Source organism: Lycorma delicatula, chromosome 1, assembly GCF_047948215.1.
Source record: "Lycorma delicatula isolate Av1 chromosome 1, ASM4794821v1, whole genome shotgun sequence".
NCBI lineage: Eukaryota > Metazoa > Arthropoda > Insecta > Hemiptera > Fulgoridae > Lycorma > Lycorma delicatula.
Genome location: NC_134455.1, coordinates 67026265 through 67051548, shown reverse-complemented (window position 1 = coordinate 67051548; position 25284 = coordinate 67026265). Strand labels below are relative to the sequence as shown.

Genomic DNA, 25284 nt, shown 5'->3' with positions numbered 1-25284 from the left:
TTAGCAAATGCTTTTGTTTTAATTGTGTCTAGCCTTAGATTTTCTTCACTTGCACACAATCTATTACACTGCAATTTTTCGCTAGAAAATTCAAAATTTTCTGTAGGATGACTACACACTTCTATATTTTTTTCAAGATTTTTAATTTCCCTTAGTGAGCTTTTATTTATTATCTTTTTTAGCGATTCTGATTTTTTATCCCTTCTTTTATTACCCTTTTTAGATTTCTTCTTTTTTTCTGACTTATTCTGCTTACTTTTTAATAGATGATCGTTTTTTGATCCTTTAAGTTTAGATTCAGATTGGCTTACATTGAAAAGATTGTTTATTTCATTATGTGATAAAGAATCATTAAAAAATTTTCTTTCAGTAGATAACCATTTTATGTATTCTACTCTTAGATTCATTTTTGGACCATTAGTATCTTTATCTAAATTTTGAGCTACTGATATAGACTGTTTTGCTCTTCTTGTTCCTTGTGTTTTTATAATAGATTGTGAGTTTAATTTAGTCTTTGTTTCAGGGACCTCAGTAAATGCTTTTGAAATAAGACTTTGGAAATATGAACCCAGTCTACTTTTATTATTTGTTGGTGGCAATTCTGAGTAATCACATACCTCATCATGCTTAATATGTTTACAGTGGTCAACAGGTTTACTTGAATTCGATGATGATTTAAAAATTTTATTTGTGCTTTGCAACTTTATTTTCTTAGATGAAGAAACATATTTATCTGCATGACCTTTATCATGATCATTTTTTATATTTGTTTCATGTGATTGTTTAATTTTAATCCGATTTTTTAATTCTTTGTTTAATATCTCTTTTGTATAAGAGATTTTTGGTAAAATTTCTCCATTTTCATGTTTTAAATGAAATTCTATCAATGATTTATTATGCTTTTTGGTTAAACATTTTTCAGGTTTTATAGAATCTATACTTTTGTTTTCACAGGGCGATTCTTTTAATATACCTCTTTCAGAAATATTATGTCTGAAATTATGTTTATGATTTCTTCCATTTCGTTTCTTGAGTGATTTTTCAAAATTTAACTTTGAATTGTGTAAGGCCATTTCATAATTATCTTCTGCATTATCAACTATCAAAACCTTTTTTTTTTTATGATTTTTGCCCACTCCTTCCATTATGCTGCTTTATTAGTGCATAAAAAAAACTTGTTTATCTGTGTGTATTTTTTTATTCTACATAGCAGCAGAAATCTCAGTAGGTTGAAGTTGAAGGATCTTATAATAATATAAAACTGTTCAATTTATTTGATTTTCAGTTTGGAAATTATATGTTTGTTTTTTCCTTGCAATTTTAAAAATATTTTTATTCACTTCTATTAAACTAAATATTCAAATATTGTTAGTTTTAATTTACATTTATGTCTTCACAATTTCATCTTTATTCTACAAAATCAAAATTACATATTACTTTTTGGTAATAAATCCCTTATTTACTGTAAACAACTACTCATTATAATAAATTGGTATTATAGTGAGAAACTTGATCGACAAAGCCACACTATTTTTCAACAAAGGTAGTGAAAAACCTTTGTTGAAAAGAAAATTTATCAATAAAGTCACACTAACTTTCAGCTTGTGGATTGAGGAAAAAATGAGCTAATGGAAAAAATGAGGCAGAATTATTGCATTAAAATAAAATTTCCAAAATTATTATGTGGGATTACTATTTACATATGTTCTCAAAATAAATATAAATCATAATAAAAATGTTCCCTTAATCATTACAATAAAAAGAAGTTCACAATTTTTTTTTGGTTCACACAAATAATTAATGGTTTCTGCAGGTAAATGTGTATTATTAAACTATATCCAGCGTTAACTCAAATGCAACATTTGAATAGTCTAAAATATGATCTAGAATTTTTTTGAAAAATTGCTACTTTATTTTTATTGTAATATACTATGTTTTTATGTAGCATCTGTCAGAAAATTTTTCAAAATTAAAAAGAGAAAGAGATCACTTAATTTAAAGAGTATCAGTCACATTATCAGCTGCCAGTTTAGAATTATTATTTGAGATTCAGAGTTTTTCCTGAAAAAAATATATAACATTCTTTCTAGTACTTTTGGTAGTCACATCACCTTTGAGAAATACAAGGTTAAAAATAGATTTATGTTATAGTCAGTGTCAAGCTTGTCAGAACATTAGTCATAAGTTACAGAATAAAAATTATAAAGGAAACAGACATGTTACTGTTTTAATGTAATAAATATCTGTAAAATAAAAGTTCCCTGTTAGGGATATATAAAATGATTTTTTAATTATTTATCTTTAAAATTTTATCAGTGTCATTACAGTATTTAATTTGTACAAACAGTAAATTAGTCATGTATATTTTAAGTCATTTAACATTGTATTACTTCATAAAATTTAGATTATATATTTTTTTTAATGATTTTTGCCCACTCCTTCCATTATGCTATTTTATTAGTGCATAAAAAAGTCATTTATCTGTGTGTATTTTTTTATTCTACATAGCAGAAAAAAATTGTGATTGTTGTTATTAATAACACTAGGTTTCATATTATTGATGACATTTGTGGAATCAAGATGCACATTTTATGTATTTTTTATTTGACAATTAAATGTTTTTTTTTAAATTAGCGTCAATTTACTGATTTTATGTTGAAGTTTATCTGTAATAATGCAACTATACAAGCTTCTGAAGCTGTATTTTTATTCTTTTTATTTCTACAGTCCATAACTTTTTATTTTTTTTTAACTACTTTATTTCTCTATTTTATACCACATTATTAAATTAGCTAACTTTTGATATATTTGTATTTTTTATGGAAATATTTTATATAGACAAACTTTAATTTAATAATTTTATTCAATGTACTTTATTCACAAATCAACAGTGAAATTTTATTTTATTTTAAGTTATTTACTGGAGTAAAACTGGAAGCATTACCTATTTCTTATATAGTTTTATATACTTATGTTAAGTAGACTAAAATGTTTTTACATTAACTACAACATAAAAGACTTCAACTAAAAGTGGTCTTCTATGCATCTCACAAAAGAAGGGGAAATTATATTGTCATTAAATTTAGATTTTGCAATAACAAAAAAAGGACTATATTTGAGGGCTATGTCATAAAGCATGTATTATAAACTACTTTGATGCTAGAAATTTTTTGAAACACAATACTAATTTAATTTATTAAAATTATCATAATATAAATTTGTTTTTCAGTTATTTTTCATTCTTTAATGTAGCTAATTAAAATTATTAGTAGGCTTTGAATTATAAATAGTAGCACTTTTGAAATAACTGCTTTATTTACTAAGAAGTGATAGTCAGGCAGAAGCCTAGAGTAACTGATCAGCTCTTATAAAATTCCAGCAAGTGTTTTAAATTCTTAAGAGTCTTAATTTAAAATTCATATAAAAGATGGTGATTACTAATAGTAATTTAAAAATAATGCCTAATATGTGGTGAACTAATTACTGAATTAATTGTCGTAGAATAGACAGGAAAGATAACTATCTGAAGGCACTCTGACACAAGATTAGTATACTAAACATCTCTGAATAGATGAATGTTTCTTTCAGATAAGTACATAATTACTGACACATTATATAGTTATGTTAATAATGAGTAGGTATACTATTCCATGGAAAAAAGGAACTGCTGCAGTATTTACTAGAACAAATCAAAGAGAGTCATAAGAAAACCTTGATCTGATTTTGATTTTTTCTTATTTCATCCATCCTTTGTAATTTTACTCTATAGGTTGCAAAATTCTCCCACTTTTCGTATACTGTGTTTTATTGTATTTAATTTCTGATTAACCATATTTTTTTCACATGTTATCATTGTCTTCTTCTTCTCTTTAGCTTTAAACCCTGGATAGATCTTGGCTTCCTTTGTAAAGTGCCCTTGCTGATGGTTTAATTCTTGAATTCATAATGTTTATTATTTTTGTGGTATAGCACTATTAACATCATCAACACTTTCAACCTGGAGGACCAAGTACTCTTCTCTCAGAGTTTCCATATTTTAACCAAGAAAGCTAGTTTCTAGTTTACCTAGTGGCTAGTGGCTTTTACCTTCACCCTAATCCAAGCAGGAAGTAGAATTTACTGTTATTGAATATTTCTTGGTGTTTACTAATTACACTTACTTGATGTTAGTACCCACATTAAGGTTCTGTAACCAGCTCATACAATATCACAGTTCCAATAATACTTCTGCCTCAGATGTCCCAAGTGTTATGGAACCCTTAATTTATTCTTATTTGTTTTCAGATTAAATATTTCTGCTACCATAAATCCATAACATTCAACATTTTTCAAAAAGAAAAAAATTAAGTGGTAATCTATATTATTAAAATATAATATTATTTAATATCATTATTTTTTATTTTTTCCAAAGTAACAATATTATTAATGAATTTTATGCAAGTTAAATAGAGTACCTTGTTCCTCTCACTTCTTTCTTAATCAGACTTGACTTTCTTCATACACTCATATGACTGGAATCTAATTTTGTACAGATTGCATATAACTCTTCTTTTCTTATATTCAGTCCAACTTTTCTTCCAAATTAAAAAAAAAACTGTTCTGGTCTACATTATTAAATGCTTTCTCAAAATCTACATGTGCTATGTAAGTGGTACAATTAAATTATTCTCACACATATCTATTCTTTCTTCCTTTGGTATGGTGACAATTACATTTTTTACGTACTATATGGGTATTTTTGTATTTTCATAAATTTGACATACTAATTCAATCTTACTATCTGCTAAATATTGGCTTAAAATATCATTTATTCCTCACTAATCATATCTTTTTCAGTTTAAGCTCTATCAAACTCTGATCTCAGAATGAAGGCTCTTCTAATATTATCAATTTTTCTCATTTTAAAAAACCTCAAATGATAATTTCTTTCTTCTGTACAGTTAGTCCTATTAGCTCTTTCTTCCAACCTTAACATTGATTTTTAATATAACTCTGATATTAATATATATTAACTTATAGCTTCATCTTTCATAAGTTTTTCTTATTTTGATGTTTATGGTCTTGGAGCTTCTTTTAGATTTTAACAAAGTTTTTCAACAAATAGTAATCTTTCTTTGTAAAATTTCCTCTCCTCTTATTAATTATTCCTTTTTTCAAATTTATTAATTAATTTTCATTTGAATCTACTTTTATATTAATTTATAACTCTGTACTTCTTATTAGTTCAGATTTTAACATCACATCATTCTGTTTTAGTTTGTCTGTATCACACTTATTTATTCACATTTCTTAAATATTAAATTTTATTTCATTACGACAAACATTGAATATATTTTACAGCTCATGAGGGACTTAAATTACTAGTACTAATGTTTAAATAAAAATTGCTAGGTCGAATGATAAAAATGTACACTAGTTTGTCATCGCATTATCACTAAGTTAACACAAAATTTCCAAACAGAATTAAAGGCTGTATAGATTAAAACTCATTCAAATGATCATTAAAAATGTCTATAAAGAGGTAACATATTCTATTCAAATGGAGAACTCCTTTCCTTAATAAATTAATTTGCTTTATTAGATTGTACTTTAGTATATATCAATGTTAAATTTTGTGATGGTAGTGGTCAAATTGATCATATAATTGTAGTATGTTTTAATAGATTTATTGCTTGAATAAGATCTTTTTTTAATCTACTTGTGCATCATCACCACGCCGTGTGATTTGGTTTTAAAAAATAAATAGATAAAAAATTTTTCTAATTTGTTGGTAAGAATAATGATGGTATATACAGTATTGTTCACTTTTTTTAACAGCTATTTTTTTTTTACCTAAATTTTGTTCATGGTTTGATTCCAGTAAATGCCATTGACATTTTTGTCATCTATTCATCAAAATAAAATTAACATTTCTAGGATTATTCTATTTGTACTAATTCTATAAATGACAAAAAATAGAGCGTATAAAAGCAATAGACTGAAATAGATACACATTCATGTAAAAGGTTTTCCGATGGTGTCATTAAGTAAGTGTAATAATTTATAAAACAATCAGTGGATTGGTAGATTACATTAAAATACTTCATTATAAGAATTACAAGACTTAAATGGATAGCAAACAATTTTATTATTATAAAAATAAGTTTAAAAAATTTCTCTACAAATACATAAAGTATGCTTCCAGAAATTGATTTTACAACTATGATTTTATTTCTTCAACACTTTTACAGAGTGATGAAGAAAGGATTGTCATAGCTTGCCTAAGCATATCATTATGTTCATAAAGTGAGTTGGTTTGTTAATTCATATTTGCACAAGGTTAATCATGATTTCAGATGCTGTTCTAAGAGTTACTTTTTTGAATTTATTATTTATTATACTATTATGTTAAAAAAACAAGCTTCACTAAAAGCATGATTTTGAAGTTAATTTTTTTTAATAAATAATAATACAAAAAGAGAATGTTTTTTAAAAATACAACTCAGTTATTGTTATGTTGTTTTACTATTTACAATTTATAATACTTACAGATATTTTCAACTTTCATGAGAAAGTTATCAAATTCTTCATCAAGTTTTCTGTCTTTTAATTTTAAATCCATTTTTTCATATCAATTAAAATACAACAAAATTTTCTAACCTCACAAAATTTCTGTATATACATTTACAATTCAGAAAAGGAGGATTCATGTTATGTTGATATCACCATAACAACAGATAACAGATTTATCTCTCCACTAAGAAATATATCTTCTTTATGAAAATTAATTTAAATTTATTATTAAAATTTTAACTAAATATGTATAATAAACATTAGTGTGTATTTAGTGAAAAGAAAAATTATTTGAATGAAGACAATTCAAGATTACGATATACTTAGCTGAATCATTCATACTGCAAATGACACATTATGAATATTTTTTCCTGCTTTATATAAAATGTAATTAATTTATGAAATGTACTGATTTTATCTGAAGCTAAATTGAAAATTTATTATCTTTTTTAATTACAAATGAAATACTATGCATAAAAAATATATATAGTCCTGAACAAAATCTAACCCCATGTTTGTGTGGCTAACATACAACGCACACATCCGAACGTCATAGGCAGCTAACAATATGGTATTTCTGTAATTTCACTTATGTCGACCAATGGGGTAATGATATTGCTCAGAAGCTTTCCTGTGGAGTATGGGATTGGTGGTCCTGAGATGTCCGAGCTGGTCACAGTTGTGCTTCTTGAATTTGCTCCTGATTTTATCATGTTGAGTGGTGTGCAGGACAGGGAGTGCTTACCTCCCAGTAGAGGAAACTGCATTGGGGGAGAGCTGATGTGAGCTTACTCTGCTGAAATCTTGTGCCGTTTGGCATGAGTCAATTATTTCTTCCTTGGCAGGGATTGTCCCATGGGTAAGGGTATCGGAACCCTTACTGGTTAGGCAGGGGGGTCAGGTCAGCACCTGACTCTATGGCCTGGGTTAAATCTGTGGAAGGCAGCTGACTGGGAGAACCCAATCAGCCACAGGATCAGTGATCCAGGGCATACCCAACCACCTCTCCGGCCTCACCTTGTGATATCATGACTGACATCACCTTTTTAAGGAAACATTAACTTCCACAATTTTTGCGGCTGAGAGTCCAAAAAAACCCTCATCCAGGAAAGCCTTTGTCTTTGCAAGAGAAGGAAAGGAAGAGTGTTGAGTTCGGTGTATTGTAAAGACAGATCAAACTAAGTTTCGATCAAAGGGTAGTGAAGCAATGCCAATATATTTGGTGATAAAGAGAGAAGGAGTTTTAACTCCTTCTGTGATAGCTTGAAGCACCATCTAAGCTTCAGGAAACCTGTAAAGGAGGCAAGAAAGACTGCTACAGAACTGTTTATTGTAACCGTCAATGACCTACAATCGTCACAGCTACTCAAAGCAAAGAAGATTGGAGTCATAGATATTGAGGCTACACCGCATGGTACGCTAAATACCTCTAAGAGAGTAGTTGTGTGCAAAGACTTTCTGAACCGCACTGATGACAAAATAGTTGAGGAATTTCATGACAAGGAATTTTTGCATGTCGACGATTAAACACACAACGTAACAGAGAAGTTGTACCTTCCATGTTGCATCTCCTGACGTTTAACAAACCCAAGTGTCCCAAAATAACCCACTGGATTGGACTAGCGGTGAATTCATCATCGTAAATCAGTTGATTTTGAAGTTGGAAGTTCTCAAGTTCAAATCCTAATAAACTTTTATTGGGATTTGATTACTAGATTGTGCATACCAGTGTTCCGTGGTGGTTGGGTTTCAATTAACCACGTCTCAGGAGTAGTTGACCTGAGTTTGTTCAAGACTACAAATTTACTGGTACAGTTACATTACACTGATAAGTTGGTAATGACTTTAATTGATGCGGCTCTAAATAAAAGTACTAAAAAGAAAAATAGATTAAAAACTAGATTATGGTCAAGAATTGTGCACAATTTTTTTATTTTCTTATACACTCTTATTTTACAAGAATCAATAGATCAGATGACCAACTAACCCTTAAAAATCTCCATTGGTTCCTTGATGTAATTTTTTTTTGGATGATTAGTTCACCAAATAATCTTGAAGTTTGTGCATGGGAATATAAAATGGAAATTTTGTAGTGTATGAAAAATGCTATGCCTGACCAGCATTTGAACCTGGGATCTCTGAATGAAAGGTCTAGATGCTACCGCTCTGCCATGAAAATCAGCAAATTGATATAGAATTTAATAATCACAAAATATAAAAATTTCTTAAATCTGTAAAACCTCACTTGAAAGAGATGGTGATTACCATTATTTTCATGGTAATTAAGAATAAATAGTTTTCCAATGTAATTTAATTTTTCATTTTATATGCATTTTAAAACCTTTAAAGAACTTATCTATTAAACAATTTTTTTTCAAAATACATATTTAGATAAAAACACGCTCATTTAATTATCTAAAAATTTTTTTTCTATCTAATCATTTTACAGTTTTTTCAATGTGGTAGTTACTATCAGGATTTGTATCCTCCCATAATTAATTATTTTTTATTTAACTTTACCTACCTGTCACTATGATGAAAATTTTGTAATTGAACTTTAACCCATTTCTTGATAGGCTAAAAGGTTAAAATTTTATATTATGATCATCTTGGATGATACTATAAAAATTTTGGTGATGAAAATATTTAGCATTAAAAATGTTTTTAGTTACATTTTTTATAAAATCATCAGTAAAAAATAAAAAGAAATAAAATCGTGTTTTAAATTGTTTTTATTAAAAAACACATAGGAAGAAAAAAATTTCTAAAATATCACAATAATTTAAAATTTAATTAGATTAGCTACAATGAACTATAGAATTCTTTACAAGGGTAAAATAATCATTGTTTAAAAAAGACAATTAACTTGATGTTTAATGAGCATAAAAAACAAATTACTGTTATCACAATCTCTTATTTACTACATCACAATTACTTCAAATTTAATACCATTCATAATAAAAGTATGGGATGCCCCTCATAATGAAATATAATAATCAAAAATTGATTATGAAAAACTAAACAATTTTCATCAACAGTAGTATCATTATGATTCATCTTTTTAAGATTACAACAGCAGCAAAATTTTATAAAATAATCAAAATGGATTGGTGAATTTTTTAAATACTGTAATTATTATGGAAGATACATCACATTCTTTCAAAGGTGTAAGGTCATCAAGTAGCCAATAGTAACAAATTGGCATACCTAAACAAACTGTCATAATTAACTGTGAACTAATAAGATGTTAAGAAGCTCAATATTAAATCTAACTCCATAAAATCTGAAGCTACTTGGTAGTTTTTATGTTTTAAATGTTGATAAAAACATATAAAAAATTTAAATTAAAGAATTATGAGAAAATTTGTTTCTAATTTTTAGTATTAGAAGAACATTTCAGTTTTTTCTCAAATTAAATAAATTTAGTATAGTATAAATAAATAATGTAGGAATCTCAATAAGAATAAATTTATGAACATATATGAAAATTATTTATTAAAAAATTAAAATAATACAGTAGAATGTAATAATATTAATAAAAATTATTAAATATTTACATTTTAATTTACTTAAATTGGTAAACAATTTCTTTATGTTAAAAGTTAAAAAAAACTACTTCCTAACAATAGTTTCGCATGCATTTTTATTTATTTTGATAAAAATAATATATTTATTTGCAAAATTACCACTAATATAAATAACTAAATAATATTTGGTATCGATAAAATAACCCAAGAGGTAGTATAAATAACATTATTATATTTCATTTTTTACATTACTTTTTTTTATTATTGTTTTTATAGATAATAATTTTTTCAATATTATTTTTTGATAATGGTTTTTATAAGAAATTATTTCTAAAAAAAAGTTACTATTAAATCCATGTACATCATAAATTCATAAAAAATGATGATGACATATTAGATATGCAGTTAAAAATCAGTCTCCATATACCACAGTTTTACTTCTATTTAATAATGATGTATTTTAACTTATGATTACATATACATTTTTTGATCTTGTATATTATAGGTTGTACCAAACATTTATGTTCACACATGACCTTCATGTTTAAAGTATTCTGATAAGTAAATCTGAAAATTATTTAGTCTTGGTTATATTGGCTTTTCACTTGCAATATGATCTCAGCTAGTACTGGAGCAAAGATTTTCATTTGGTTTCTAGTATGAATTGATAACATTCCTCACATACACAATTGCTTGGCGTGAACTATATTAAATCATTAAAATATGTAATATCTATTTACATATGATGTAAAATTAGCTTTTTGTAAGGCAATATTACCTTAATAAAATTCAATTATCATTGACTAAATTAGGAGAGCAATTGTTTAGTATTTTAATAATTCACAAAAAGCAAAAAGAAAAGCTACAAATAATGAAAATTATTAATGATTACTGTAATTCTACAAATTAATACTATTTCATAACAGAAACTATCATAACTAAAAATTAATAGTAATAATCATTAGTTTCCTATACATAACTTATTTACATAAATATATTATACCATACAAAAATTATTATTTTAATGCATGCTAATGTGTTTAGCAATATCGTACTTTATAAAGCTTTACTTTTACAGTCGATCTATGTTCTTAAAACTATGTCCATTATTAACTAAGTAAAAAAGAAGTTTTATTAATAAGAGAGTTTATTTAATTGTCAGATTAGTACTACTTTTCTATATTAGAGTAAGTTTAATAAAGTATTAGTAGCGCACAAAAGTTTATAACAGAATCTGTGGCCGAATTAGGATGTGTTGTCTATTTCTAAGTATTACATTATTTTCAGTCTTAAATTATTTCTTTATTATGGTACAGGGAGTATTTACTAATTTTTACATGTAATCATTATAATACGTTAAATTAGTAAACTTGTTATCTATTAAAAAACAACAAATTGCTTAAATGTCTTTAAATCTTTAATTAATAATATTGATTCTTGCTTGTAATCATGAGTAAAGCAAAGTGAGTAAAGTCATGAGTAAAGTTAAAATTTTAAGTTGCTTGAAATTTTCATTGGTGGTTTACTTATTTATTCTACAGACAATCAAAATGGTGAGGAGTAAGTCACTATAAAAGATTGCTTACTTTCTATTAAAAAAATCAAAGTTAATTTACAAAACTTACATAAGCATTACAAACTGCTAACAAATATTTTTCCATTTAAATCATTATTTATTAGATTTATAAAAAAATGTAATAAATTTTTTTTAACATTATGTGTCATTCTTAATTCATGCAGTTGCCTATTACAAATCTGACTGATAAGTATTGTATATCCTTTATAAACTAATAGTTTCTATTCTGAACTGCTTTTTTTGTTAAATGAGAGTGCCTGGACCACAAGTTGTAAACTATTTTTTTAAAAAGAATTATATAATATTTTAATAAAAATATATCTGCAAATATTTTACAAATATTGCAGCCATGATATAAATGTTCAAAATTAATATATGCTTCATATTAATTTTGTCTGTATAGATGTCTGTGAGGTCATATCACATAATTGAATGATTGTGATATTGGGACTAAGCTAGTCTCAAATTGAGAATGTTGTCCTTAAGAAATAACTGGTTTTTGATAACTAATTAATTTTTTCTTATTAGACACATTGTCATTACTCAGCAGGAATTATACATATTTAAGAAAAATGATAAACCAACACATTAAAAAAAAAAATATTAATTTCTTTTTGCATCTATTTAATTTATTTATAATTGTATATCAATTTTCTTAACATGATGATTTACTTTCATTACTATGCTAACTTAAAAGAAGTAAGTTATTTTATTATTTTTTGGGAGAAATGGAAATCCTGTTGTTCAATAATCTAAGTTTTTGTTTGTCAGTTCACATCTAAAAGAAAAAAAAAAATTTTTTTTACCCATAAAATCAAAATTGTTTCTTTCATAATTGTGTTTAAGAACATTATAAAATAAATTGCTGTTTTGAATTAAAAATAAAATGTAATTTTCAGAGGATTTAGAAATAAAAAAATAAAAAAATGTAATATCATGTAATCTTTTGAAAATTAACATTCTTAAGATTTCAACCTTTTTTTTGCCTATTTGTTGAACTTATATTCAAATTTTAAACCTTCAATTATTAATTAACAATATTTTGTACCTTTTTCATTATATTTTCAGTAAATTATTGTTTTATTTAAAAAATTATTTTATTCTTTTCTGTTCAAGTTGTCTTAAAAATTTGTTTCTTTTTCTTTTTCATAAAGATAATTACTTTTAATTTTTGTAATAAACTCATTCTTACAGTTAGATGTAAATAATTTTAAATCTTAATTCTTTTTGTTATAAATTCAATTTTATAGTGAGCATTCAGTTTCATTGCTTATATAACAATCTTTTTGCAGCAACAACCCTACAAACAATTGTTCAGTAGTATATCATAATTTTTAAAACTTAAATTAAAATTCATTTATTTTAAAATACTAGAAAAATTTATTTTATAGTATAAAATTTCTTAAATGTGATTTTTCACATATCTCCATTGATTACATACCTCTGAGGCCTTCTAGATTAGGTATAAATAATTCAAATTAAAATTATTTTCTTTCCATTAAAAACAATTCTAAAAGTCTTAAAAACAGTAAATGATTTCATTATTTTGATGTAATACTGCTCTATATTTAAAAATTAAGTATGTACTTAGATATACAATGCATCTAAATGGGAAAGCTATACCATTTGTAGATTCACAATAAAAATAATAAATTACCATATTACTACTATTAGTTCATTTTGATTTCAATTTTTTTAGTTATTTGAGAATTATGTTGAAATATTTTAATTATATTTGCTTTTTACGTAGAATAGTATAAGTTTTTATTTTTTTATTGTAATATCCAGTATTATTTTGAGCAGGATACAATCATAGCAGGAAAATTATCACACCTGTTTTCAAAATAATTAGATATTATTTTCCATGTATTTAAAAAAAAGAATATGTATATATTGGGTATGTATTAAACACGGGTTATTACTTTATAGTATTTTTAAAAATATTAAATATAGTTGATTATTCATGCAATAAAATCTAATTTAAGTATGAAACTATTTTAATTGGGGTATGAAAAATGAAATATTAAAATAGTATTTTTAAAAACAATTTAATAAATATTAAATTAAATATAAGTGATATTAATTTAATTGTTATAGAATGATGTATATTTTAAAAAATTTTTTATAATTGAATAAATATATTTTTAATTTACCACTCATTATCATCTTGATGATCTTTGGATGCTTTTTTTATTACCTTCTGAACAATGATATGTTTTCGCAGTTGGTGGCCATCGATATCATCAGCCCATGTTATCTCTTCAATGCTATCACCTGTGTCCTGACGAATTGTTTCAATATGTTGCTGAGGTTGTCTGCTTCGTGATATTGCATCATCTATATTTGTTGCAGAGCCTTGGTTTGCCTGATTGACTGTTATTTGATGATGGTGACTCTGGTGTCTTATATGATGTTTTTCAGTTTCATTTTCATTTTCAACTTGAGTGTCATGAACTGTAACATTTTGAGGATCTTTGGATGCATTTGCTAGGTGTTGCTCGATAGCATACCTTGCATTATGATAAAATACAGCTTCTGCAATATCTGATTCCGGTAGTTCAACTGTACATAAATCAATCATGGGGAACAAAAGTGAATTAAAATTGAAGGTGCTGGCTTGTGTTTCGGTTTGATTATTGTTGTTTTCCATTGCCAATAACGTTGCTGCATCAATGAGAAATCCCGGGATCGGTCTCGCCGTGGCTGCACAGAAAAATTTGAATTTTACTTACAACAGCTTTAAAGTATTTTATTTTTAAACATCTACTTGAAAAAAGAATAAAAGTAGTGTTAATAACTATCATCCAATGCTACTCCAATCATCCTGTAATACATTACCTAGTTCAAATACAGGACTTATATTATTTATTTGAAGTAGATATGTAAGTACATATGTAATTTTCTATGTAAGTACTAGCATTTAAAATATTCTTGTATTTACAGAATATATAAAATTTTATTAATGTATAGAATTTCTTTATACTGCATATAAAACAATGTTTAGAATTTGTTTACCATACAAATTTCTTTTTCTCATTGTACATCATAAATAAGGTTAATTGTACAATATTTATGCATAATGAATATTTCAGCAGGAAAGAATTAAATGTATTTTAATTATTTTTATGCCAAAAAATCCAAAATTTACGAAAATACAGTTTATAAATCTAACATAGAAAAAATAACTTAAATTTGTAAATAGAAAGTAAATTAATTTATAAAATTTTCTCCACTTTTAGTGTAGAACAAAATATACAGAGAGAAGTTATATATGCACTCTCACCACTAGCTTAACCCTCACTTCCTCTAATATTTACAAAAATAGACTAAAATATGTTATATGTTAACATTTATAAGTATTTACTTCTTTTACTACATTATATTTACTCAAATTATGAAACTTGGTGTTTAAAATATTTACAGTATGGATGTTAATATGAAATTTAAAATGATTATTAAACTAAGTACATGATGCAAGTTATATTAGCCTGAATGTAAGCTAGATAGTAATTTAACGTTAATAATATATAAATAGTGAAATCAGTCATATGTAAACTTTGATACAGATAACATTTATTTTGCCTCAATTTAAAAAAAAAAATTAAAAAAACTTAATAGAAATTAAATTCAAGAAAAAGAAATATCTTTTCTATAAAACAAGAAACATATAAATACTACACAGTTATTCTAATCTTCAAAAAAATTAAAATAAAATCACATGGATTGAGCCAGCTGTCAGTCTGATGTCATATGTGATTATCTTTAGCAGCTGGTTTTTTCTTTTTTTTTGTTGAGTTCAATAGGTTATCACCCTCTGTGTCATAGAAATGTCCAAAAATGATTCTCTTCCCAAATCAGGTTCAAACAAAAACATCTAAACCAGTGGCTGAGGTAGCTTTTGGGTAATATTATCATAATAGAAATCCTTTATAATCAGTTAAGAAAAAATTGGCAATAAAAACTTGTTAAATGATTAACAGAAGGGTCTATTTACAGAAAAGCAGATATTATTAAACTTTATAGATATAACATTTTTAGGTTTTGGAAGTTTTTATACATACAACTGTACCCAAATATATAGTAATTAGTATTATTATTAGAACCTAAATGAGAGTAATTTAAGGCTAATTGAAGTTATATTTCAGAAAAAATTTTTATTAATTATATTTTATTATGACATTAATTTAATACAATTAATGTTAGTCTTTCAGTAGTTCTAATTTTAGTATTTTGTAATTTTATGATAACGTCTTTTTAAAATATAAATTTTTGTATAAAAAAGGAAATTTCAATATTTTTTTATAAAACTTAAATAGTTTTGCGTGCATAAATGAGATGCTGTGCATTTTTTCATGCCATTTTATTACTCACATGCCTCTTTAGAGCAGTTCATAGCGCTGAAGTATTTATGAGCTGGTAATAAGTTTCCATCTTCATCTTCAACTACAACAGCTAGACCAAAATTTCTGTTAGATTCCCTCCAAGCTTTGACAGCACCACGAACATTCCATTCTGTCCATTCTTCTCCATAAACAGATATCATTTGACTATCCAACAGCTTCCTCTTCACTAAAAAAAAAAAAATGGAACTATGAACTTTCTTGTGTTCAAATTTAGTTAGATTATTTATTATAATAAATTTCATGACTATTTTTGTAAATTTTAAACTCCTAAATCCAGGTTTACTTAACTGGGATGCCCTTGATATGTGCAAAGTTTATCTGTATTTACTTTGATTACGTCTAAACCATTGACTTCTATTAACAGATAAAGAGTGAAGAATATTTGAACAAGGTTTATGAAAGCTTTCATAAACTGAAGAATTGTGTTGAGTAATATGAAATTAGTTTCACTGCCTGGTTTGGTAAGGGTGCTTATTGTTATTAATTAAGAATAAGTGCCTGTTCTTTTAAGAAAAGATTGCACATTCATAAATATAACTACAAGGATAAGTAACATATTTAGTTTTCATTTAACATTATTTAATTTTGTTAAGACTTCCATCTTAAAAAGACTGGGAAAACTTTTTTTTATTTCTTAAATTATTATATTATTCAAATATAATGCTTTAATAAATATCAAAATGTTTAAGTGTGTTGAGATCTTGGTTTTTATTTTCTTGGTATAAAATTTGCATGTTATGGAAAATGTCGTTGCAGATGTGCATTGTTTGTGTATGGTGATTTGCAAAAATTAATTTTGTTGTTTTATATTGACTTGAATGTATCACTTGATCTGTACATCCAATTTATTATATTGGTTTTAATCATGTTGGTTTAATATGCATTATTAAATTTTATTTTCCCATTAACAATTTGATACTGGAAATCCTCTGAAAAAGGAACTAATTTCTCTGAAAGCTCATTTGGAAGCAAATTCTATTAATCTGAAAGCGAGTAATTTGTAATTTTTAATAGCTTTAAACTGTTATCACATTTTGTCAGTCTGTTCAATGAGTATAAATAATAAAATAACCCTAGAATAAAATGATAACATTGGTGATAAAACGATTACGTAAGAAAAATTAAATAGTAATTATATACATAATTAATTAAATGATCCCTGTATTGTATATTTTATTGTATAATAGTAATGTGCATATTTGGTGTTAATTTCACTACATAAAATAACAAGATGTATTTTACTTAATAATATTTTCTTTATTAATCCCTTGGGTTAACCAATCAACTACTAAAACCTTATAAATTAAATACACTAAGTTTCACTTAGCATTCTCTAAGCTTCCTCAGATGAGAGTACACATTCATACATACATCATACAGAATTCTCTTACATACTAAGAAATTAACTGGTCTACCCATCCTAGATAACAATATGTTGAATATGTATTGTCAGAGTTCTAAGTGAAATGTAGTGTATTTAATTTATAAGTTTGTACAGTTGATTGATTAACCCACCAGATTAATAATTAAGATAATATTTTTAAGCAAAATGTGTCTTATTATATTTAATTCTATCCTTCCCCCAAATTTAATATCATATCTAGATACTGGGATAGAATATTTACAAGTAACCTTAAGCTTTCTTCTACATTATAAATTTAATATTTGGCAAATGTATATGGTTAGATAATAATCTAACCAGCAATGTTGATAATTCATTTTGATTTAAATTTTAAAAGTGCAGAATATTTTTAATTCAAGTAGAGCTTATGAATGCTATGAAAGTAGAGCTTATGTATGAGTTAAAGTAAACTAACTAATTTATTACATCAGTAGTATCTATTAATGCTTTATGACTAAAGGATTGGTTATCTTTAAAATAAATCTAAAATGAGAACAATCAAAATAAATCTTTGAAAAATTGAGCATCTACATGTTACAAGGGTAATAACTTGAAAGTTGCTAAATGTTTTTTCTATAACCTATTCTTCTTAGTCACACCGAATAGAGTATGACTCTAAAAATTGTTAATAATATTTAATAAGATAATTTAACTGAAAATGAAATAATATGCTTTTCAAAATGATAAAAACTACTAGATTAAGTAACAACTGCATTACCTCTGTGTTTCTTCAGAGATCGCGTGTACCAGTAGATTGAGACACGGACCATTTTATCGTCAACAGTAATTGCTGCAGCTGGGTTTGTTGGGAAATGAAATGGATGCTTCTTGACTGTTTCTTCTAATACTGGTGGAGATGGTGGACAGGTTTCAGAAATTGCAACAGTCACATTTCCCTAAATTCAGAAAAAGCATTAAATTAATGACATTTTATACCAAAAATCTTCATAACTAAATTTATTAATTTGATGCATTTATTAAGATTTTGTCAGTTCAATGTAAATTTACCAATTTAAATTCAAAAAGTATTTTCTGATCTGTTGATTCATCATGATTGATTTAAATACTGAAGCTAATGCATTGCCTTCATCATTAATTAAAAGTAATACTTGTAATGATTAACTGAATTATAATTGATTAAACCAAGACGCTATTAAGAAAGGTGTTTTAATTTAACAATTCATCATTCTCAAAATGTATCTGTTCATTTATAAGTGTGTATTTATGTTTTGTATTTGTAATATTTTTTTATAAATATTTAAGTTTATTGTAACTATTATTTATTTCTAAATTGTTTACTGCATTTGCTATTTTATTCTCATATGTAAAGAGGCGATGACCAAAATTTGAAAAACATCTGACTTTTATTTATGTAAGTATGTTATACTTACAATTGTTGCCAGTAATTTTTATTAACCTCTGATAAAATCATGCTCACCATAAAATTGCTTTTCAAGAAATAATTAAGCAACTTGTAACAAGTGTTAAAATTGATATATAATTAGTGTATCATATTCTGCTGTTAAGATACAATTAACACTGAATTAAAGAAATTGGTATTTCAATAATGAAATTAATTAAAAACATAAAAAACCTGTTTTACATACACAATTTAATCTCACTAACCTTTTTTTTTTCTCACAGCTCCCCTGGGTCGAACCGACTTGTTGGTATTACACCACCCAGGGGAGTGTCTTTAAACTCAACTAGGCCTCCCCACCTACTGGCTATATACCGGCATGGCAGGTCGGCCTACCGATTAGCTCTTTTTGAGAGTTCTTTATTATTATTGCCCTTTTGGACACCACGCTATATCTAGTGTGTCATGACGTGTGCTGGATCTTTTCGGTATTCAGTGTGCTGTTACGTGACTGTTGCCCATGGAGTCCTTGGTGGCACTGATGAGTCCATCAGTGCCAACACAGCGCCACAGCGCAGCATGTTGGACCGCACCAGCAAGGCTGTCCACCCAGTCCTATTCTAGTCAACACCTGGTCTTCTCTCATCGAAGTATTTCTGTAGTATGACTTGTCTAACAAAACTAGCAATATTATTCCAGTTTAACTCGCTTCTTAGCATGTATTCAATTGTTGTCTCTGGAGTTATACCTGTCACCTAGGAGCACACGCCTGTGTGTCTTCGCTAGTCTCTCCTTGTTGCACCTGATGGCGATAGAGTGCCACCAGGCCGGAACGGCATACATAAGTGAAGACACGATGGTGGTTGCCAGTAAACGGCGCTTTGAGGCCCTAGGGGCATTCTGCGATGACATAATGATGTTTAGACTTTTTATCATCCTTTTTATCAGCCTTGTTGCATACATTGTCTATGTGCTCGGTGTATCTACCGTTTTTCTGGAGGATAACTCCTAAGTACTTGATGTTATTCGCTTCTTCTATAACATGACCGTTGATGGAAATATTGAACGGTTCTAGCACTCTTCTACCCGTAAAGGCAATACATTAGGCAATACGTAAAGGCATTTTTCCATAGACAGTTGCAGACCCCTGGACCTCAACCACTCCTGTTTAGAGTCGATGGCCGCATACACCCTCTCCCGCACCACCAAGGCCGTCCTTCCCTCTACGAGGCCTGCAAGGTTATCTGCATAAGCCAGGACCTGGACGCCGACAGGAAACTCCTTCTGAAGAAGTTCATCTATAATCACCAGCCACAACGGCCCCAAAACAGAGCCCTGCGGAAATCCACCGTGCATTTGAAAATGTACTGTTTCTTCCTGTGCTTCTACCAGACATCCTCTGTTGGACAAGTAACATTCAATTTGTCTACATAGGCATGGGCTGAGGCCCCTAGACGCAATTGCGTCATTAATGTGACCCCAACCAATAGCTCCGAACGCGTTTTTTATGTCTAGTGACAGCATCAGTGGAATTCTCCTAGTTCGCCAAGTGCCTCTCTTCACTTCGTCGGCCTATCCCGAAATTCGGCAGATGGCCTGCACGGTGGATCGCCCCCGCATAAACCCGTACTGGTTAGGACTGATTCCGGCACCCTCTTCTAGTTCTTTGATGATGCGGCCAGCCAGCATCTTTTCTACTAGCTTCCCCATCATGTTAAGGAGGCTAAGGGGTCTGAGCCTCCTTAACATGAAGGAGGAAGATAGGTTATATCTTCCTCCATAGAGGTACCTTTAGGTAGGAATGCCACTCTGGCCTCCTCCCAGCAGTCGGGGAAGTCTCCGTTCTCCATGCCGTGGCTGGCAATCTCGAGCATCTCCCAGGGAGCCTTCTGAACCAGCCCCTTGATCACTGCCGCGGGAATCTTGTCCGGGCCAGGGCTCTTTTTGGTTGCCAAACTCCTCGCCGCAAGTTGTAGCTCTTCCATGGTGAATCTTCTATTGTCGCAAGGTATGGATCTCACGATATCAGGCACTGTATGCGGGAACAACCTGGCTACCTCCCTTGCAACACTGGTCTTATTGAGAATAGGCATACGTCTCCCGAACTTTTTGGTCACAATACGATATGCCTGGCTCCAGGGATTGCTGTCAAGCTCTTCGCAGAGCCTGATCCAGCAATCCCTTTTAAGTCTCTTAATAGCCTAATTGAGCGTTCTTCTTGCCACGAGGTATCTATTGGCTATTTCCTGGTACCCTTCTCTGTCATTTCTAAGAATACGTTGTTTCTTTCCTCTAAGGGACTGGAGCTCTTGTCTCATGGCTTCGATTTCAGCAGTCCACCAATATACGGAGCGCCTCCTTGTGTTGTTAGCTGCCATTCTGTCCATTTGCTGCTTTATTATATTAGATAAAGCCTCAGGTGATTGTTGATGTCTATCAGACAGTCTACTTGCAGTCCTGTTGACGATTTGCTCTATTTTTTCTGATGAGAATCTTGCTGGGGGGGAGTGCACTTCTCGTCTGAAATCCACATCTTTCAGATCCAAGATAGAGGCGCGGTGGTCGCTCGCTATATCTTCTGAGAGAACCATCCACTGGAACTGATTCCTCCTCCACCTACAGTCCAGGATGGTGAGGTCAAGCACCGACCGATGACCTCTCGCTACGTACGTGGGCGTGTCGTCATTAATGCAGATGCAGCCGGCAGTTTCCAGGAGATCAGCAAGGATCTGTCCCCTCCTGTTGGTGTGTCGACTGCCAGCCGCCACCATCTTGCTATTAAAGTCACCCAACATTATGATCCTCTTGGTTGAATTGATAATCACACCTTGTAAAGTGTCGATGAAGTTGGTAAAGTCCGCGATCGCAATGGTGGGCGAAATGTATACACACACGAATAGAGTTGTTTCGGTCTCAACAGCTACCACGCCCCCACCTCTAAACTTGAAACTCCATTGTATACTATGACTTACGTCCATAATGGCAACATCTCCCGACATATCAACAGTCCATCCAAGTTTGGCACTTCATATTTATTGAGTTCGGTGACCACAAGGAGGTCTAGGTTCTTGTCTGCAACAACACGACTGATTAAGTCGTGAGCGAGAATACCCCTATTGGCATTCGCTAACGTGGTCCTAATCATGCGATTTTTTCCTTATATTGCCATGCTCCAGTCCTGTGTTCACCGCTATTATAATCGAGGCATTGCTTAGGTTCCAGGCAATCCGCTATCTTGTGACCTCCGCTACCGCAGTTGAAATACAGGTCGAGCCTATCTGGGCCCTTGCATTCGTGCCTCCTATGGCCTGTGCCCCAACAACGGTAGCACCTATCTTCATCTTCCCGGATGTATGCGCTGCAGCTAATCCATCCGATTCTTATTCTCTCCTCGACCAGCTTGCATGCCGCTCTATAAGAGGTCATGACCATGACGTTTTGTGTCTCTCCGAAGCCCTTCCTCATGTATGTTATCTTGACATCCCGCTAGAGCCCACACGATTTATAATGGCGGCCATGACCTCTTGCTCTGTTGTGTCGTGTTCGACATCTCGGATGTGCACAACAGTTCTCATTCCAGCTCGCTCTTTATATCAACGTGAAGGTCGGCAGCCTTGTCCCTCAGGATAGATGTAAATTGTTCCGCTTTCTCAGCTCCTTGTATCCTGACATGTAGCTCCTCGTTGCGCCCCTTTCGCAATGAAATGACATTATTTGCCTCCTCGCTTATGACGGCGCCCTTCGTGGATCGGAGGAGCTCCGCGTACGTTTTACCTTCTGCTCTGACAATCACTGTTCGGCTTTGCTCCGCCGGTGGAGTAGCCTTCTTTATCGGGATTTGATTACTGCCGATGTGCCTGGTCCCACCATCCCCTTGAAGAGTTAACACATATACAGGTGCTTCCCTTGCTTTGAAGATATAGGATATGATCTTCTTGGCGAAATTTCCCATACTGCCCGAAGGCAGAATGTACGCTGCATTTGGTTACTGTATAGCTATATTTTTGAACGCCTTCAATAAACAAGAAAGGGTTTCCCTTTCAGGGGCTCCTGAGTCATAATGTATCCTAAATTTATTTTTCTTTTCTTCAACAGTTTGATCTCCTATTAGAGTTATTTCGTATTTTATGATGTCACCAGATGCGAGCTTGTTACCCATATCCTGCTCACCTACTCTCTTTAAATCTCTAAGAGTGCAAGTGTCTTTGACTTCAGATGGAAGGTCCGTGACCAACTTTAGTTTGCCCCTAAGTGAGTTGGGCCACCTTTTTGGGAGGAGCTCAATAAGTTCTTCACCACTCAAATCGCTGGTCAAAATGTGCTCCATGTAATGTTCACCCGCAATAGGATCCGTTTGGGTAACTTGGGAAGTCTTATTGTCTGGAGAGGACAACTCAGAAAGCGTGTTCAGTCCCTCGTTTACTCGCCTTAGGTCTTGTTCATGGGTCGCAATATATTTATTCAAACCTGGGCCTATATGTTGTTTCAATGATACCAGTATCAGACCCAATTGATATGTTAGACTGCTCACTGTGTCGGGTAACTCTTCTTCCTCCTCGGAAGATCCTTGCCGGAGTCTCTTCTTCCCTTTTAATTTGACTTTCTTGACCGTCGCCGGTTTTGTCATGCTGCTGCTGCTTTGGGCGGATGTCCCTTCCGTAGGGAGTGACCCACGTCTTCGCATGATACAGTACTGTACTCAGGGGGCCGTCCCAAGTTCTATGAAACCCACTCGGAGGGGTGCCCTAAAAAATATTTGGGGGGTAAGGAAAATGTATGTGATCGAAAATGGGGTCAAACAATTTGTTTGGGGGGAAGTCGGGGGGTAAGGAAAGTTCTGGGACGAATTTGTGTCCAGGTACGAAGGAAATCGAGTTGGTAGTTCTCGAGATATTAGCAGAAATATAATTCACCTAATAATACAGCTCTGAGGACTTAGAAAAAATTTCTACTCGTACGATAGAAAAATTACAAGTCCTTGTTTACTACAATATACACGCCTGTATGAGCCTGTGTAATGTCTTAGAAAAATTTCGCTAAGAATTGAATAATTCTAACCTCAATTCACTATAAAAACTTATTAAAAAAGTAGTTTTTGCTCACTTGATCGTACTTAAAGTAACGTCCGTGAACACTACGATGCACTAAAAACGTAGAAACGCATTCACTTATTATAAATCTTCAGTTTTAGAAGGTAAAAACACAATATCCACAGCTCACTAATAAAACTGAAAAAAACTTAATAACTTTTTTAGTCTGTGTCCGAAATCCAAAAAACTCACTATACTTGTCTGTTATCCTTATCACTTAAGTTCCTTTATGCCGTATCCGAAATATAAACCAAAAAACCAATATAAAACTCTAAAAAGCGCGGTGCGGTACACAACACGTCTAATCATAACGATGTCCACAACTCGACAAATCTCACTAATCTAAAAATAATTTTGTTCCTCAATATTTAAGAATTAAAATTACCTAATAAAATATGTATTAATATGTATAAATATGCATTAATAAAATATGTATGGTATATAATAAACAAAAATAATCATTTATTTTCAATTAGAATATAAATTTAAACTATAAAACTAAAATACTGAAAATACTCAGTAGTCAATGAAGTGTACCTACTCAGCCATAAATAATTTTCAGTAAATTTAAAGTATAATATTTTAAGTAAATACATTAATTTACATTTACATTAATGTAAATAAAGTGTGCAAGAAAACACAGTATGCAAACTATATGCATAGTCCATTTTAATTCTGCTTATATAATCAAGAGCACCTATTAAATCCAACCAGTAGTTATTAGTAACATGTCTCAGTCTATATTGAGTGACAATGGGGTTATATATACAATGTACTAAAATTAATTAAAACATATATATGTGCATATTTTTCTATATTTTACTGTTTGTGAAAATAACTGATATTATTACTTAAGAATGACAGTTACTGATTGAGTAATTTAGCAATAACCACAGTTACAACGAAGTTGTTTTATTTTTTTTAAACTGATGTTTTGTAAGTAATGTTTTCAGCCTGTCAGTATAATTATGTTCACCATAATATAAATAGTAGATTATTAAGCAAAAAATAAAAATAAATAAATAAATAATTAAAATTGTTATTGAAGAAGTTCAATGTTGGCTCCTCATAACATTAGATAATTGTTATGGAATACTATTTCCTCCACTGGATCACTGTAACATGGACTACACATCATACATGTATCTTTTTTAATTATCTAACTTATTTTCAATAATTAATTTATTTTATTAATAAAATCTAATTTTTTTTAACCTTTTTTTTTAATAAATCATAATAATGTCAGAAAGCAATATGAATTTAAAAAAATTAATCTGTCTCTGTACTGACGTTATGATTTTATGCCTATACTAAAATGTTAAGAAACACATTAAAAAATATATGATTATCTATTTGTTTTCAGTGAAGTATTTA

General features: G+C 29.7%; 1 protein-coding gene across 1 annotated transcript in view; it reads right to left on the bottom strand.

Annotated features, from left to right (window-relative positions):
* Positions 1–13657: 13657 nt before the first annotated feature.
* LOC142318121 (uncharacterized) overlaps positions 13658–25284 on the bottom strand; it is a 53361-nt gene continuing 41734 nt past the window's right edge. Inside the window, exons 6-8 of the mRNA XM_075354662.1 lie at positions 18179–18356; positions 16027–16224; positions 13658–14358 (exon numbers count right to left, since the gene is read on the bottom strand). Of these exons, the coding sequence (XP_075210777.1) occupies positions 13805–14358; positions 16027–16224; positions 18179–18356 (930 nt within the window). The 3' untranslated portion in view covers positions 13658–13804. The remainder of the gene's footprint in view (positions 14359–16026; positions 16225–18178; positions 18357–25284) is intronic.